Source organism: Heterocephalus glaber, unplaced genomic scaffold, assembly GCF_053883595.1.
Source record: "Heterocephalus glaber isolate CG9 unplaced genomic scaffold, H.glaber_assembly_v1.0 deba00000546, whole genome shotgun sequence".
Taxonomy (NCBI): domain Eukaryota; kingdom Metazoa; phylum Chordata; class Mammalia; order Rodentia; family Bathyergidae; genus Heterocephalus; species Heterocephalus glaber.
The window spans coordinates 39,847,251-39,860,914 of NW_028258147.1; the positions used below are offsets into that span (position 1 = coordinate 39,847,251).

General features: G+C 37.8%; 1 protein-coding gene across 4 annotated transcripts in view; it reads right to left on the reverse strand.

Moving 5' to 3' along the window:
• The window catches only part of LOC101713196 (ATP-dependent translocase ABCB1), a 152,246-nt gene that overhangs the window by 43,231 nt on the left and 95,351 nt on the right, over nt 1-13,664 (reverse strand). For all 4 annotated transcript variants that reach the window (XM_087204495.1, XM_004862427.3, XM_013078708.3 and 1 more), the window contains one exon: nt 9,319-9,522. In XM_087204495.1, the coding sequence (XP_087060621.1) occupies nt 9,319-9,522 (204 nt within the window). The remainder of the gene's footprint in view (nt 1-9,318; nt 9,523-13,664) is intronic.

Here is a 13,664-nt window from a genome sequence, read left to right on the forward strand (position 1 = left end):
TAGGTTCAGTATTTCTGTTTTAATGTTAGATCTTTCATCTATTTTGATTTTAATTTAGTATACGGTGAGAGATACAGGTCCAGTTTCACTCTTCTGCAAACAGATATCCAGTTTTCCCAGCACCGTATGTTGAATAGGCTTTTATCTTTCCTCCAGTTCTTTCAATTGCTTGTCCTTTGTTGTATGCTTTTGGGCCCTTTGTCAGAGATCAAACAGCTGAATGTGTCTGGGGGTGTTTCTGTATCCTGTATTCTATCCCGTAGATCCATATGTCTATTTTAGTTATCATGTTTTTATTACTGTTGCTTTGAAATATATCTTGAAGTCATGTAATGTGAGGCTTCCTGCCTTGCTCTTGTTTCTGCCCAATACTGCCTTTGGTGTTCTGGGCCTCTTCTGGTTCTGCATGAGTTTTAGGATTTTCTTTGTCTAGATCTGTAAAGTATGCTGTTGATATTTTGAATAGGACTGCATCTGTATAATAGTTTTGGCAGTATGGACATTTTGACAATATCACTTCTGCCTATCCAGGAGCAATGAACATCTTCTATTTTCTGATATCCTCTTCAGCCTCCTTTTTTCAGAGAACTGTAGTTTTCTTTGTAGAGGTTTTTCACTTCCTTGGTTAGGTCAATTCTTAGGTGTTTTACTTTTCTTGATGCTATCATGAATGGTTTTATTTTCATAATTTCCTTATCATTGAGTTCATTATTGGTGTACAAAAACATTATTGAGTTTTGTGTGTTCATTTTTTAGCCCTCTACATTGCTGAAGTTGATTATTAATTCTAAGAGGTTTTTTGGTGGAGTTCTTTGGGTCTTCTATGTAGAATATCATGTCATCTGAAAATACTGATAATTTGAGTTCTTCCTTTCCAATATGTATTTCTTTTATTTCTTTCTCTTGCCTCATTGCTCTGGCTAATGTTTCAAGTACTATGCTGATCAGAAGGGGTGATATTGGGCATCCTTATCTTGTTCCTGATTTTAGGGAGGATGCTTTTAGTTCTTCCACATTTAATATGATGCTGGTGTTTGTTTTTCACAAATATCTATTATCAAATTCTGGTATGGGCCTTTTATACCTATTTTCTTCAAGGTTTTTATCATAAAGTTGGATTTCGTCAAAAGCTTTTTCTGCATCTATTGATACGGTTATGTGGATTTTGACCTTGCTTTTGTCTATGTGATGTATTACATTTATCAACTTGCATATATTAAGCCATCCTTGCATATCTGGAATGAAATCTACTGGAGCATGATGTATGATCTTTATGATGATGTGGTACATTATATTTGCTAATATCTTGTTGAGGATTTTTGCATCTATGCTCATTAAAGAGATTGCCTTAGTTGGGTCTTTATCAGGTTTTGGAATCAGGGTGATACTAGCTTCCACACTCCATCCCTTTCAACTTCTTTGAAGAGCTTGAAGAGAATTGGTGATATAACATCCTTAAAGGTTTTGTAGAATTCAGCAGTGAATCCATCATTTCCCAGGATTGTTTTAGTCAGTATATTCTTTACTACTAGCTTCATTTGCTTGTTATTTTTTTGTTACACACATTTATGTCTTCTTGGGTTAGATTTGGTAATTTGTATGAGTCTAGGAACCTGTCATTTTCTTCAAAATTTGGTAATTTGTTGCAATACAATTTTTCAAAATAGTTAACTATTCAACAGAGTTCTTGAGAACATCAAATCAGACAATACATGTAGAGCTACACTAGGATCACACATAATATATAGTAAATATTCAATAAATGATAATCTGAGAATTAAGAATAGAACCACAGTTGATTTTTAATATTAGTTGGACTCATTGGTGCAGCAACCGCCACTTCCTCTCTGCACCTTCATCCTTCTCAGGAGTCATTACTGAACTACAGCTAATGTCTCATTCCTGATGTTTAATCAGAAAACCTACTATATTTGCACTTACCAATATCCACCTGCATTCCTCTCCTCATCCCCTTGACAGAACTCCAAGAGTCTTATATGTGATGAACTGCTTCAATGTGCTAACTGTGGAGGCCAATAGACTACCTTAGGATCAGTCATCTTCTTCCCAGAAACTATCTGTAACTCCTTACTGTGATATTTTGAATATAATTACCTTGTGCTTTTTCTTTTTCACATTTTTGACCTATGCTTTGCTATATTCCTCAGGTAAAGAGTCAACACCATGTGGGGAAAGAAAACCAAAATACATTATTAAATGAGGTTACTGGAAAAGAGTAGATTTTGTACATAGCCAGGGCCAATGTTACCTGGACCACAAGCAGACCCTGGGGGTCAGCCCCATCCTGCTCAGAGCCTGTGCATTGTGGGAAATATGTCTCCCATAGACACTGGTTGATAAATAATAAAGCTGGTCCAAAGGATTTTCATGAAAGAACAAGAAGACAACAGGGCAGAGAGTCTGAGGAGATTCAGCCATGTAGAGGACAAAGTATCTGAGATGAGGAACAACCCCTGAGATCTGCCTGTCATTCACACTGATGAGGCTCCTGGCCCAAAGACAATCTCAGTCACCTGGGTCTGCTGAGAGCCAAAGCCACACTTACATGCCTGGTATTGCCCTAACTCTGGGGACTTGGGATGTTCACTGGGAGATGTTCCTTGTCTGAACATCAAGACTAGTCCTGCGGTCAGCCCTGTTCTGAACTCTCATTTTTGCCATGATCCTGATCATGTGTTATTAGATCATGTTTTGCCATCAGAGACTTTTTTGTTTTCTAGATCACAGGAGCACAACTGTCTAAATTTGAATTCTAACTCCCAAACTTAGCATCTCTCAGGCACTGGGGCCATACCTACCTGTGCTTGAGACTTAACTGAACCATAAGATGATAAGAGAACTTACTTCAGGGTTGTGCTAAGGGGTTAAACATTTGCAGGAAACACATCAAGTGCCACATAAGTATTTAGAAATAATAAGGAAAAAAGAGACAATCATTTAGACAAAAAAAAAAAAATTTAGGGAAGGAGAAGCAAGAAGAAGGAAGGAGGCTTGATAAATGTGAAAAAGTAGCCATCATTTAAACCATATAAAATATATACTCTTAGGATTTTCCATACTGAATCTTCCCGTATGTAACAAAATGGGCCTACCTTCCTCAATAAAGAACATATTTAAGGGCCGGGTATTTAGCTCAGTGGTTACACTGTCTGCCTCGCAAGCACAAGAACATGAGTTTGATCCCTGGTCCAAAAAGGAGAACATATTTAAGGCCTTAACAGCAGCAGTGCAGGTACACAGGCCACAGCCAAGACCCTGCCCAGACACCAGCAGCTTAGGCATACAGGCCCCAACCAAAGGCCTACCTGGAAAACAGCTGAGCAAGCACACAGACCCTAGCCAGAGACCTGCCCAGATACCATCAGTAAGTGCGGGCAGACACCAGCCATAAACCTGCCCGGGGGGATCCAGAAGGCAATCATTTTGAATGCAGGTATTGTCACAGTGGTAAGCAGCAGAGAAAAGACCTCTCTGAGGCTAGCTGAGAATTGAAGCCCACTGGGAGAGCAAAGAGTCAACTCAATAAAGGTACAGAAGACTGCATTGGTTGAAATGAGAAGACACATAAACAAGTCTCAAAACCAGACTTCCAGATCACCAAAGGCAACTCCAAAGAGCAATGAGATGGAAAAATCTGAAACTCAAACACCTGGACTTCCTGAACTGGCAATGAAAGAGGATCTGGAAAAGTAAAATCAGAAAGAATTTCTCAGATAACCACAAAGATTGTGTCCATAGTGAAAGACAAGATTAATAACTCTAGAGCAGACACAGATGAAAAAAAGTAGAGGAGCTGGGGAACATGATGGAATCCCAGCATAGGAAACAAAAGGAATCCATAAAACAGATGCAAACAGATATCCAGGAGATTAAAAACTCCACTGAAAATTAACACAGTACAATGAGCCATTGTGAAGACAGAATTTCAGATATAGAAGACAGGATTGTGAGTAGTAACTAGGAAAAGAGATATTTCTTAAAAATAGTAAGAGACCATGAGAAATCAATCCAGCAGCTGCTAGATGATGCAAAGAAAAATAATAAAAGGCTTACTGGTGCCAATGAAGAAATAGGAGAGTGCAAACAACATTAAAATACTATGCACAGAAGTAATGGCGGAAAACTTCCAAAGCAGGGGAATAGAATTTGACATATATATGTGAGGCATATTGGACTCCAATTAGCCATGATCAAAATAAATCTACACCTAGGCATATAATAGTTAAGATACCAGAAATCCAACAGAAGAACAAAATTCTAAAAGTAGTTAGAGAAAAGAAACAAATCACATACAAAGGAAACCCCATCAGAATCACAGCAGACTTTTCAACACAAACCCTCAAGACAAGAAGAGCCTGGAGTGAAGTATTTCAAGCCCTAAAAGAAAACAACCTCCAACTCAGATTGATGTACGCTGCAAAACTATCTTTCAAAATGGATGGAGAAATAAGATACTTTCATGAAAAGAGCACCTGAGGAACTTCATGAATACCAAACCAGCACTTCAAAAAATTTTGAACAACATCCTAGGAAAACACAATGAGGATTACAACCCCAAGAAGCACAGCAGAATGAATCCATCAGGCCTGACAAGAAATTAAATGCAAAGGGAAAGAATTCAACAACAGGAAAAGCTCATGACAAGGATAAGTCAATACATATCAGTTATGACCATCAATGTTAATGGTCTCAATTCACCAATCAGAACAAATAAGACTCATAGAATGGATTAAGAACTAAGATCCAACAATATGCTGCATACAAGAAACACACTTAATTCAAAAAGAAACTCACAGACTGAAAGTTAAAGGGTGGAAAACAATACTCCATGTGACAGGTACCTGAAAAAAAAGCAGGAGTAGCTATCCTATTTGCCCATCAAATGGATTTCAAACCAACACTAAGAGAGAAAAAGAAGGCCACTACATCCTTGTAAAGGGAACAATTCAAGAGGAAGAGATGACAATCATAAATATATATGCACCAAATACTACCATGCCCGACTATATAAAACAAATACTAAAGGGACATAAAAAATCAAATAAGGACCAGTATAATAGCAGTGGGGAACCTCAATACCCTACTGTCACAAATAGACAGATCAACTAGACAGAAAGTAAACAACAAAATACTAGAACTCAACCAAACTCTTAAATAAGTGGACTTAACAGATGTCTGCAGAGTGTTCCACCCCACAACATCAGAATACGCATTCTTTTCAGCTGCACATGGGTTATTCTTCAAAATAGACCACATACTTGTTCATAGAATTTGTTTAAGTAAGTGCAAAGGAAGTGAAGTTATCCCCTGTATATTATCAGACCATAATGCCACTAAATTGGAGATCAATAGCAAAAAACCACAAGAATTTCATAAAGCCATGGAAAATAAACAGCACACTTCTGAATAACCAATGGGTCACAGAGGAAACAAAAGAAGAAATCAGACAGTTTCTACAATTACATGACAATCCCAATACAACATATCAGAATTTATGGGACACAATGACAGCAGTCTTATGAAGGAAATACATAGCAGTGAATATTCATATTAGAAAAACAGAGCAAGCTCAAATAAACAACCTGATGCTGAACCTCAAGCTTCAAGAAAAAGAAGAGCAAGAGAAAACCAAAGCTCATGCAAAGGAGGACATTATAAAGATCAGAGCAGAAATCAATGCAGTGGAGACAATGAGAATGAAACAAAAAAGAAATAAGCAAAGAGTTGGTTCTTCAAAACAATAAACAAAATTGACTAACCCTTAGCCAACCTTATCAAAAAAAGGAAAGAAATGGCCCAAATACATGCAATTAGGAATGAAAAATGTAAAATTACAACGGACCCAGCAGAAATCTAGAGGATCATCAATTCCTACTTTTCAAACCTATAAACCAATAAAATAAAAAACCAAAGAAATGGACAGATTTCTAGATACATATGAGTTGCCAAAGTTGAACACAGAAGACCTGAAAATTCTAAACAACCCAGTATCAATCAACAAAATTGAAAACATAATTAAAAACTTATCAAGAAAATCCCAGGTAGTGATAGATTCACTGCTCAATTCTGCAAGACATTTAGAGAAGCACTATTGCCACTACTGTTTAAACTCTTCAATAAAATGGAAAAGGGAAGAAATACTCCCAAATTTATTTCTGGAAGCAAGCATCACCTTGATCCCCAAAGCAGAGAAAGATCCAACCAAAAAAGACAACTATAGGCCAATCTCCCTAATGAACATAGATGCAAAAATCCTCAATAAGATACTGGCACACAAAATGCAGAAGATTATCAAGATCATACACCCTGACCAAGTGGGATTCATCCCAGGGCTGCAGGGATGGTTCAACATATGCAAATCAATAAATGTAATATACTATATTAATAGAGCCAAGAACAAAAACCATATGATCAATCTCAATAGATGCAGAAAAAGCATTTGACAAAATCCAACACCCATTCATGAAAAAAAAAACCCTACAGAAAATTAGAATAGACAGTCTTTATCTCAACCTGATAAAAGCCATCTATGAAAAACCAATACCCAGTATCACACTAAATGGTCAAAAACTGAAATCCTTCATGTCAAAATCAGGAACATGACAAGGATGTCCACTATCGCCACTCCTGTTCAATACAGTTTTGGAAACATTAGCCACAGCAATTAGAAAACAGAAAGAAATAAAATGAAAAAAGATAGGAAAGGAAGAAGTTAAATTGTCACTATTTCCAGATGACATGATACTCTATATAGAAGACCCCAAGAACTCTACCAAAAGTTCTCTAGACTTAATGACCAAATTCGGTAGAGTAGCTGGATACAAAGTCAACACACAAAAAATAAGTAGCTTTCCTGTACATGAACAACAGACTCACTGAAACAGGAACTGGAGAAACAACTCATTTCACAATATCATCCAAAAAGATAAAATACCTAGGAATCAACCTTAGGAAAGAAATCAATGACATCTACTCTGAAAAATACACCACTCAACAAAGAGATCAAAGAGGACATCAGAAAATGGAAAGACATTCCTTGCTCCTGGGTAGGAAGAACCAATATAATGAAAATGGCCATACTTCCAAAACTGCTATATAGGTTCAATGCAATCCCAATTGAAATTCCAGCAGCATACTTCACAGATCTTGAAAAAAAAATCCAAAAATTCATTTGGAACAAGAAGAGACCTAGAATAGCAAAAGCAAAAAGACAAGGCAACAAAGACAAAGTAGGGGTATCACAATCCCCAACTTGAAACTATACTACAAAGCTACTGTGATAAAAACAGCATGGTACTGGCAAAGAAACAGACTCAAGGATCAGTGCAACCAATTAGAAGATACAGAAACAACACCAGACACACTCACCCACCTCATCTTTGACAAAGGAGCCAAACACCCTCACTGGAGGAAAGATAGCCTCTTTAATAAATGGTGCTGGAAAAACTGGATTTCAACTTGCCAAAGATTAAAACTAGACCTACATATCTCTCACCATGCACTAAACTAAAATCAAAATAGATCAAAGATCTAAATATTAAAACAGAAACACTAAACCAGCTGGAAGAGAGATTAGGTAGAACTCTTGAAGACATTGGCACAAGAAAAGATTTCATGTACAAAACTTCAGGCACAGGTGAACCAACACAAACAATCAACAACTGAGATCTCTTTTTATTAAAACACTTCTGGGGCTGGGGATTTAGCTTAGTGGCACCATGCCTGCCTCGCCAGGAAAAGGTCCTGAGTTCGATCCCTGGTACCAAAACAATAAATAAATATATAAATAAAAAGCTCTGCACAGCAGGAGAATCCACCGACAGTGTGAAGACACAACCCACAATGTGGAAAAAATTTTTACCAGCTGTTCCTCAGACAAAGGTCTACTATCTAGAATATATAAAGAAATCAGGCCTGGGGCCAGGGATTTAGCTCAGTGTTGCTGCCACCTGCCTCACAAATGCAAGGTCCTGAGTTCAATAACAGGTACAAAAAAAAATTAGATCTTCCAAATTTAAAGATTCAATCCAAAAAATGCACATTTTAAATGAACAGATATTTCTCAGACAAAGAAGAAGAAATAGCAAATAAACATATGAAAAAATGTTCAACATTACTGGTTATTCAAGAGATGCAAATGAAAACAAAGCTGAGATTCCACCTCACTCCAGAAAGAATGGCTATCAAGAAACCAACCAATAACAAATGCTGGTGGGGGTGTGGGGAAACAGGAACCCTGCTCCATTATTGGTGGGAGTGCAGACTGGTGCAACCACTATGGAAATCAGTATGGAGATACCTCAAACAACTAGGATTAGAAGTCCCATTTGACCCAGCTATTCCTCTGCTGGGTATCTTCCCAAAATAATTAAAAGGATCATACCACATTGATATATGTTCACCCATGTTTATAGGGGCACAGTTTGATAGCTAAAACTTGGAAACAGCTCAAATGTCCATCAACTGGAGATTGGATAAAGAAGATGTGGGCTTTCTATAAAATGGAGTAGTACACAGCCATAAAGAATGAGAAACTAGAGACATTTATAGCTAAGAGGATGCACATTGAGGCCATACTCTTAAGTGAAATAAATAGGAAACACATGTGTAAATACCGAATAGTTTCTCTGGTGTGAAAACTAAAAGTGTAGATAAGGATCAAAATGTTAACTGATATTGGGAAATCAGAAGAAAAGGTCTAAAGGAGTAGCGGAAGTGGAAGGGGTAGGGGAAAGAAAAGAAGGGAAAAGAAAAAATACAAGAAAAGGAAAAAATGGAAACAAAGTCTTTGGAAATAGGGAGGGGTGGAGCGGTTGAACAGAGGGCAGGGAAAAAAATAAGAACCAAGGGGTATCATGTAAAGGTACAAATTCCCAATGATGAATGTCATCATATTGTATACCTAAAATGTACCAATAAACTTAATGAATTTAAAAAATAACAGATTTAAGGTTACTTGAAAGAAACAAAGAAGTAGAAAGAAAGGGAAAAGGTAGGGAGGGAGAAGGAAGAAAGGAAATCAGTAAAGAACTGAAGCAAGAAGGGGAGGGAGGGAAGAGAGAAGAATATGTGTAACATGGTCTTAAACCAGAGAAACCTATTAAAAGCTGTGGTCAGTCTTTGAGCCTAGGAATGTTTTCTATTTTTCATTTTCTAATCTGTGGGATAAGTATAAACAGTACTACTTTGAGGAATGGCTATAAAAATATTTTCAGAGCATAGTTAAGTGGCAGGCAGTAATAAAACAACATTGATTTTTCTTTACTTATGTAAGCAATTATATTTTCTTTGACTTACCTTTCCAGAAGCTTCCAGCTCTTTCTTATCTTTGCATGCTTGTCCAGACAACATTTTCATCTCAATAACTGATGCTATTACAATGATGGGTACAACTGCTAAGAGTAAAAGTGTCAACTGCCAGCCATAGATCAAAGAAATAATAATTCCTGTCCCAAGATTTGCTAAATTCTGGGTAAGTACAGCAAGCCTGGAACCAATAGCCTGAAAAACAAAGTAAATTACAAGCACATGCTTGTATTATATATAAAATACATGCTTATATATTCTTTTTTATTAGTACATGCTTGAAGGACATGTTTATATTCTTGTGGGAAATTAGTATGTGTACACAATATACATTGTAATTCATTCCTTTCATGTTTTCATCCCTTTGCTTTCTCTTTCTCTCCCCTCCATCCATCTCTTGATCCCCTTCATTTCTGAACATATTTGCAAACATATAATGTTTTAATTCCTTGTGTGGAGTTGGTACATATATGCAACACATCTTAGGGATTGTGACACTTCATTTTCCTGAAAAATCTATTAATTATCTTCTCAGTTATGAAAGAAAAGATTTAATTGTAGGTCATTTAATGGTTTTCTAAAATAAGGATTTCCATGACTTCTCAATAAATGCTAAAAGAAGTATAGTAATCCAGAGTTCGATTACCCTTTTTCTGTTCTTATTTTTAACTTTAAGACAGCATTTTTTTTCCAGTACCAGGGATTGAACTCAGGACCTTAAGCTTGTGAGGCAGGTACAGTACCACTGAGCTAAATCTCCAGCCTAAGACAACATTTATTAATCAAAGTATGATCAATACAGCAGGTTCTGCCAGATAGCAAGATAAAGTCTGATAATTACATTAAACAGATGGAAATTTCCAATGTTAGATCTACAACTACTTATAATTTAAGGTTAGAAGTTTTTTTTTTTGGTACTGGGGATCGAACTTGGGACCTTGCGCTTGCGAGGCAGGCGGCGGAACCACTGAGCTAAATCCCTGGCCCCGGTTAGAAGTTTCATTAAGGATATTCAAATACATCTGGGCCTATTTGAGACACTTACTATGTCTATTTAACCTATAATTGATTTGGAAAAATACATCAAATTTATTTATTATTTATTAAGCACACACCAGACCCTTCGCTTTGAATGCCAGAAGAAGCCTGACCATGACTTTCAGGAGTGTGCAGTGACTTCCAACTCTAAAACCAGAAGTCAATCTACAAAGTCAAATCTGTCCACTACTATGTATTTCAGTCCATCATATATCCTTTGCCCTGGGAAGAGCATACACCCTCTACTGTTTCCAAATACCTGCGGTGGACCTCAGACCTGCTTTGTCTGAAAGTGGCCAATGTTGTTTTCTATCCTGAAAGCTTCTTCTGCCCACAAACGCTGTTTCAGATAAAGATGATGAAGCACAATCTAAGATAGCCACCATTGTCTCTGTGACTTTGAACAAATCTCCTCTAACACCAAAAATGAGCAGGTACATTGATTAATATGCAAAGAGATATGTTCTCAATTCTGGGGAAGAAGCCTTTATAATCCTTCACATCAATACCCACAAAATCATTGAATACCTTTCTTATATAATCACTAGACTAAATACTTAAGGGAGGAAAGGTGTTACAACCACAACTAGCCTTTACATACAATAAACACTATACCATACATTTTTGCAAGGCCAAAGGCATAAGTAATAAAGCACATTAATTTTTATTTGATGCAATTATTGAGTTTATATCAAAGTGATGCTTTGCAAAACTTGGCACAAGCCAACAAGTGGAGGAGTCTGCAAAGCCAGCTCTCTGTTCTACATATTTCGTGTGAAGGTCAAAGGATGCAATCTGGGAAATCTACAGCACAGATGAGGTGAGTTGCTTCTGTTCTCAGGATCTACATGTCCTTCTGATTTCCCACATCAGCTGGTGACTGAAAGAAGCACTCAGAACATCTCAAAGTTTACAGCAGAGGAAATACCATGGCATTTAACCTTCATAAATATGGGTATCTAGCCTCAGACAACAGTCAAAGACCACAAAAATAAGAGAAATTAAAGATGATGAATTCTTCTTAACATACAGGAAAGCTGAACTGAAAAGATCTAGGACTTTATGTTGTGGGGAGAATAAGACTCTTAGCTACATTTGCTTTAGAGCTTTGGGTGACACCGCATTGGTTACTGTTCTTTATTCTAAAGCCTGACACTCACTGTCCACATCTATCCCTCATACAGAGTGCAAGTCTATATCGTTCTGAAGATCAATGGCCTGTTGCTGTTTCTTCCTCTCTTGCTATTTCTTTCTTTCTCAAAAAATGATCACAGCAGTGAAACTCTAATCTAAAGAGATTTATACTTATTGTAATAAAAGTCTATATTCTAACTTCCTAGTGGGGCCTTCACAGTGCCAAGTAGAAATGCTTTTAAGAACCAAGTGAAAAGCAGGTCAACACCAGTGGAGGCTAAAGACTGGTGGTTATCACCAAGGGCCTCATCACCAATGGAATAGAAAGAATTCTCCAAAAATTTTATAAGTATGAGAAAGCACTTCAGCTTAAGACAGGTCAGAACTGTGAGAACTTAAGGGGAGAGAAAAACAGTGATGCAGAATGCACATGCTGCATCAGCTCAGGGTCCTGCCACAAGGGACGGAGTTCATGTTCACTCTTTAGATTGCGTCCTCCACATCAAATGGACATGAGGTATGTGCATCACTTAAAGTACATGGACACATATGACAGGATTTCTATAAATGGTACACTAAAGATAGGGCAATGAAGCTAAATAGTGAAATCTATAACTTAGGAGCCTCAATTTGTCTACAGTGATCATGGTCATGCCTGGCCTGAATGAGACCTTTGAAAGCAAACAGGCTATTCTCAGTAAACAGGACAGATGGCCATAAAGAAAACTGAAGACAGGTGGTGAGGAACCCTCGATATGCCCACCAACGAGCAGCTTAACCACGCAGGCTGAGAGGTCCCTGGCTGTCTGGAGACCCACTCCATCCTGCTCTCCATGCCTACCTGCAATCAAAGAGATGGTGAGGATACCTCAACATGCCCACCAGCGAGGAGCTTAGAAGTGCTGGCACCTGCAACCTCCGCCCCTCCCCCCAACCTCTGGTCTCCTGGCTGTACTGCTACCAAGTTCCACACTACAGAGGCAGAGGGGGGGCATAAAGGCCATTGTCCTGAGCTGCAGAAGTAAACAACAGATAGAGGGCCTCTCTCAGGCTCCTTGATGAAAACTGAGGCCCATTGGAAAAGTGAAGAAAGTCTCTGCAATAAAGGCACACCAGACTAGCATAGTTGGTAAGTTGGAGAAATCATCATCTCCCATCGGAACCTGGACTATCTTCAGGGGAAGGGCAGCTGGAAGCTGCAGTAGAGCCTTGCAGAGTTCAACCCTGCAGGAGGACTGGGAGCTCAACTTGGAACTTGCAGCCAGAAATCTGCCTGAATTTCACAGATCTGTGACTGGCTTGCTGAGACTTATTGACTTACATCTGCAAACGGCCACCCACATTGTCTATTGTGACAGCAGAGAGATACCCTGAAGGAGGCCCTTCATTTCTATCTTTTATTTGTTATTTTCAAAATTATTATTTTTTGCTCTTAAATTTTTTTTTCTACTCTTCAAATTTTTATTTTTCTCTTTTTCTTTCTTTCCTCTTTTCTTTCTCTCTCTCACTCACTCCCTTGCTGTCCCACATTGTTCTTCATCTCCCTTTGTGTTTCTGTTCTGGCCCTAATTTGTATTTCTTTTTTATTTTTCTTTTCTTCGATTGCCTGTGTCCTCTGGCCTCACTACTAACCTTCCCCTATCCTTCGACCTGCCTAATTCGTCCCTGCCCAACTCCTTCTAACTCCCCATCCTGAAGGGTAAAGTTGCTATATTGAAGAGTTTATTCACTATAAACACATGTTGGGTAGGTCCTCGATTTTGATTTAATTCACACAGTTAAAGGTGATAGATTAAGGTGATAGATTAATAACTACCACAAACTGTCATTTTCAAGGATGTATTTGATGCTATGGTGTTGCTGATGGTATAACTTGAGTTAAAGTGTTATGATTTTTTTTTTGGTGTTGTGATTGATCTAATCAGTTGTCATTCATCGTATAATGAATAGAGATGGCCTCAGAGCCATTAGAGTCTCAAATCTTAAAGACCAGCTATACCTGGAAGACACCTCTGAGAAGCAATCATTCTATAAGTGTTCTAAATACAAGCAACAAAGATGCTTACAATAAGCAACTTCAAAGTATTAACCCAGGAATTCAACCAAGGACAATACCAAAAACAAAAATGAGAACACGTTTAAGCAAGGCACAAACTCATACTTCC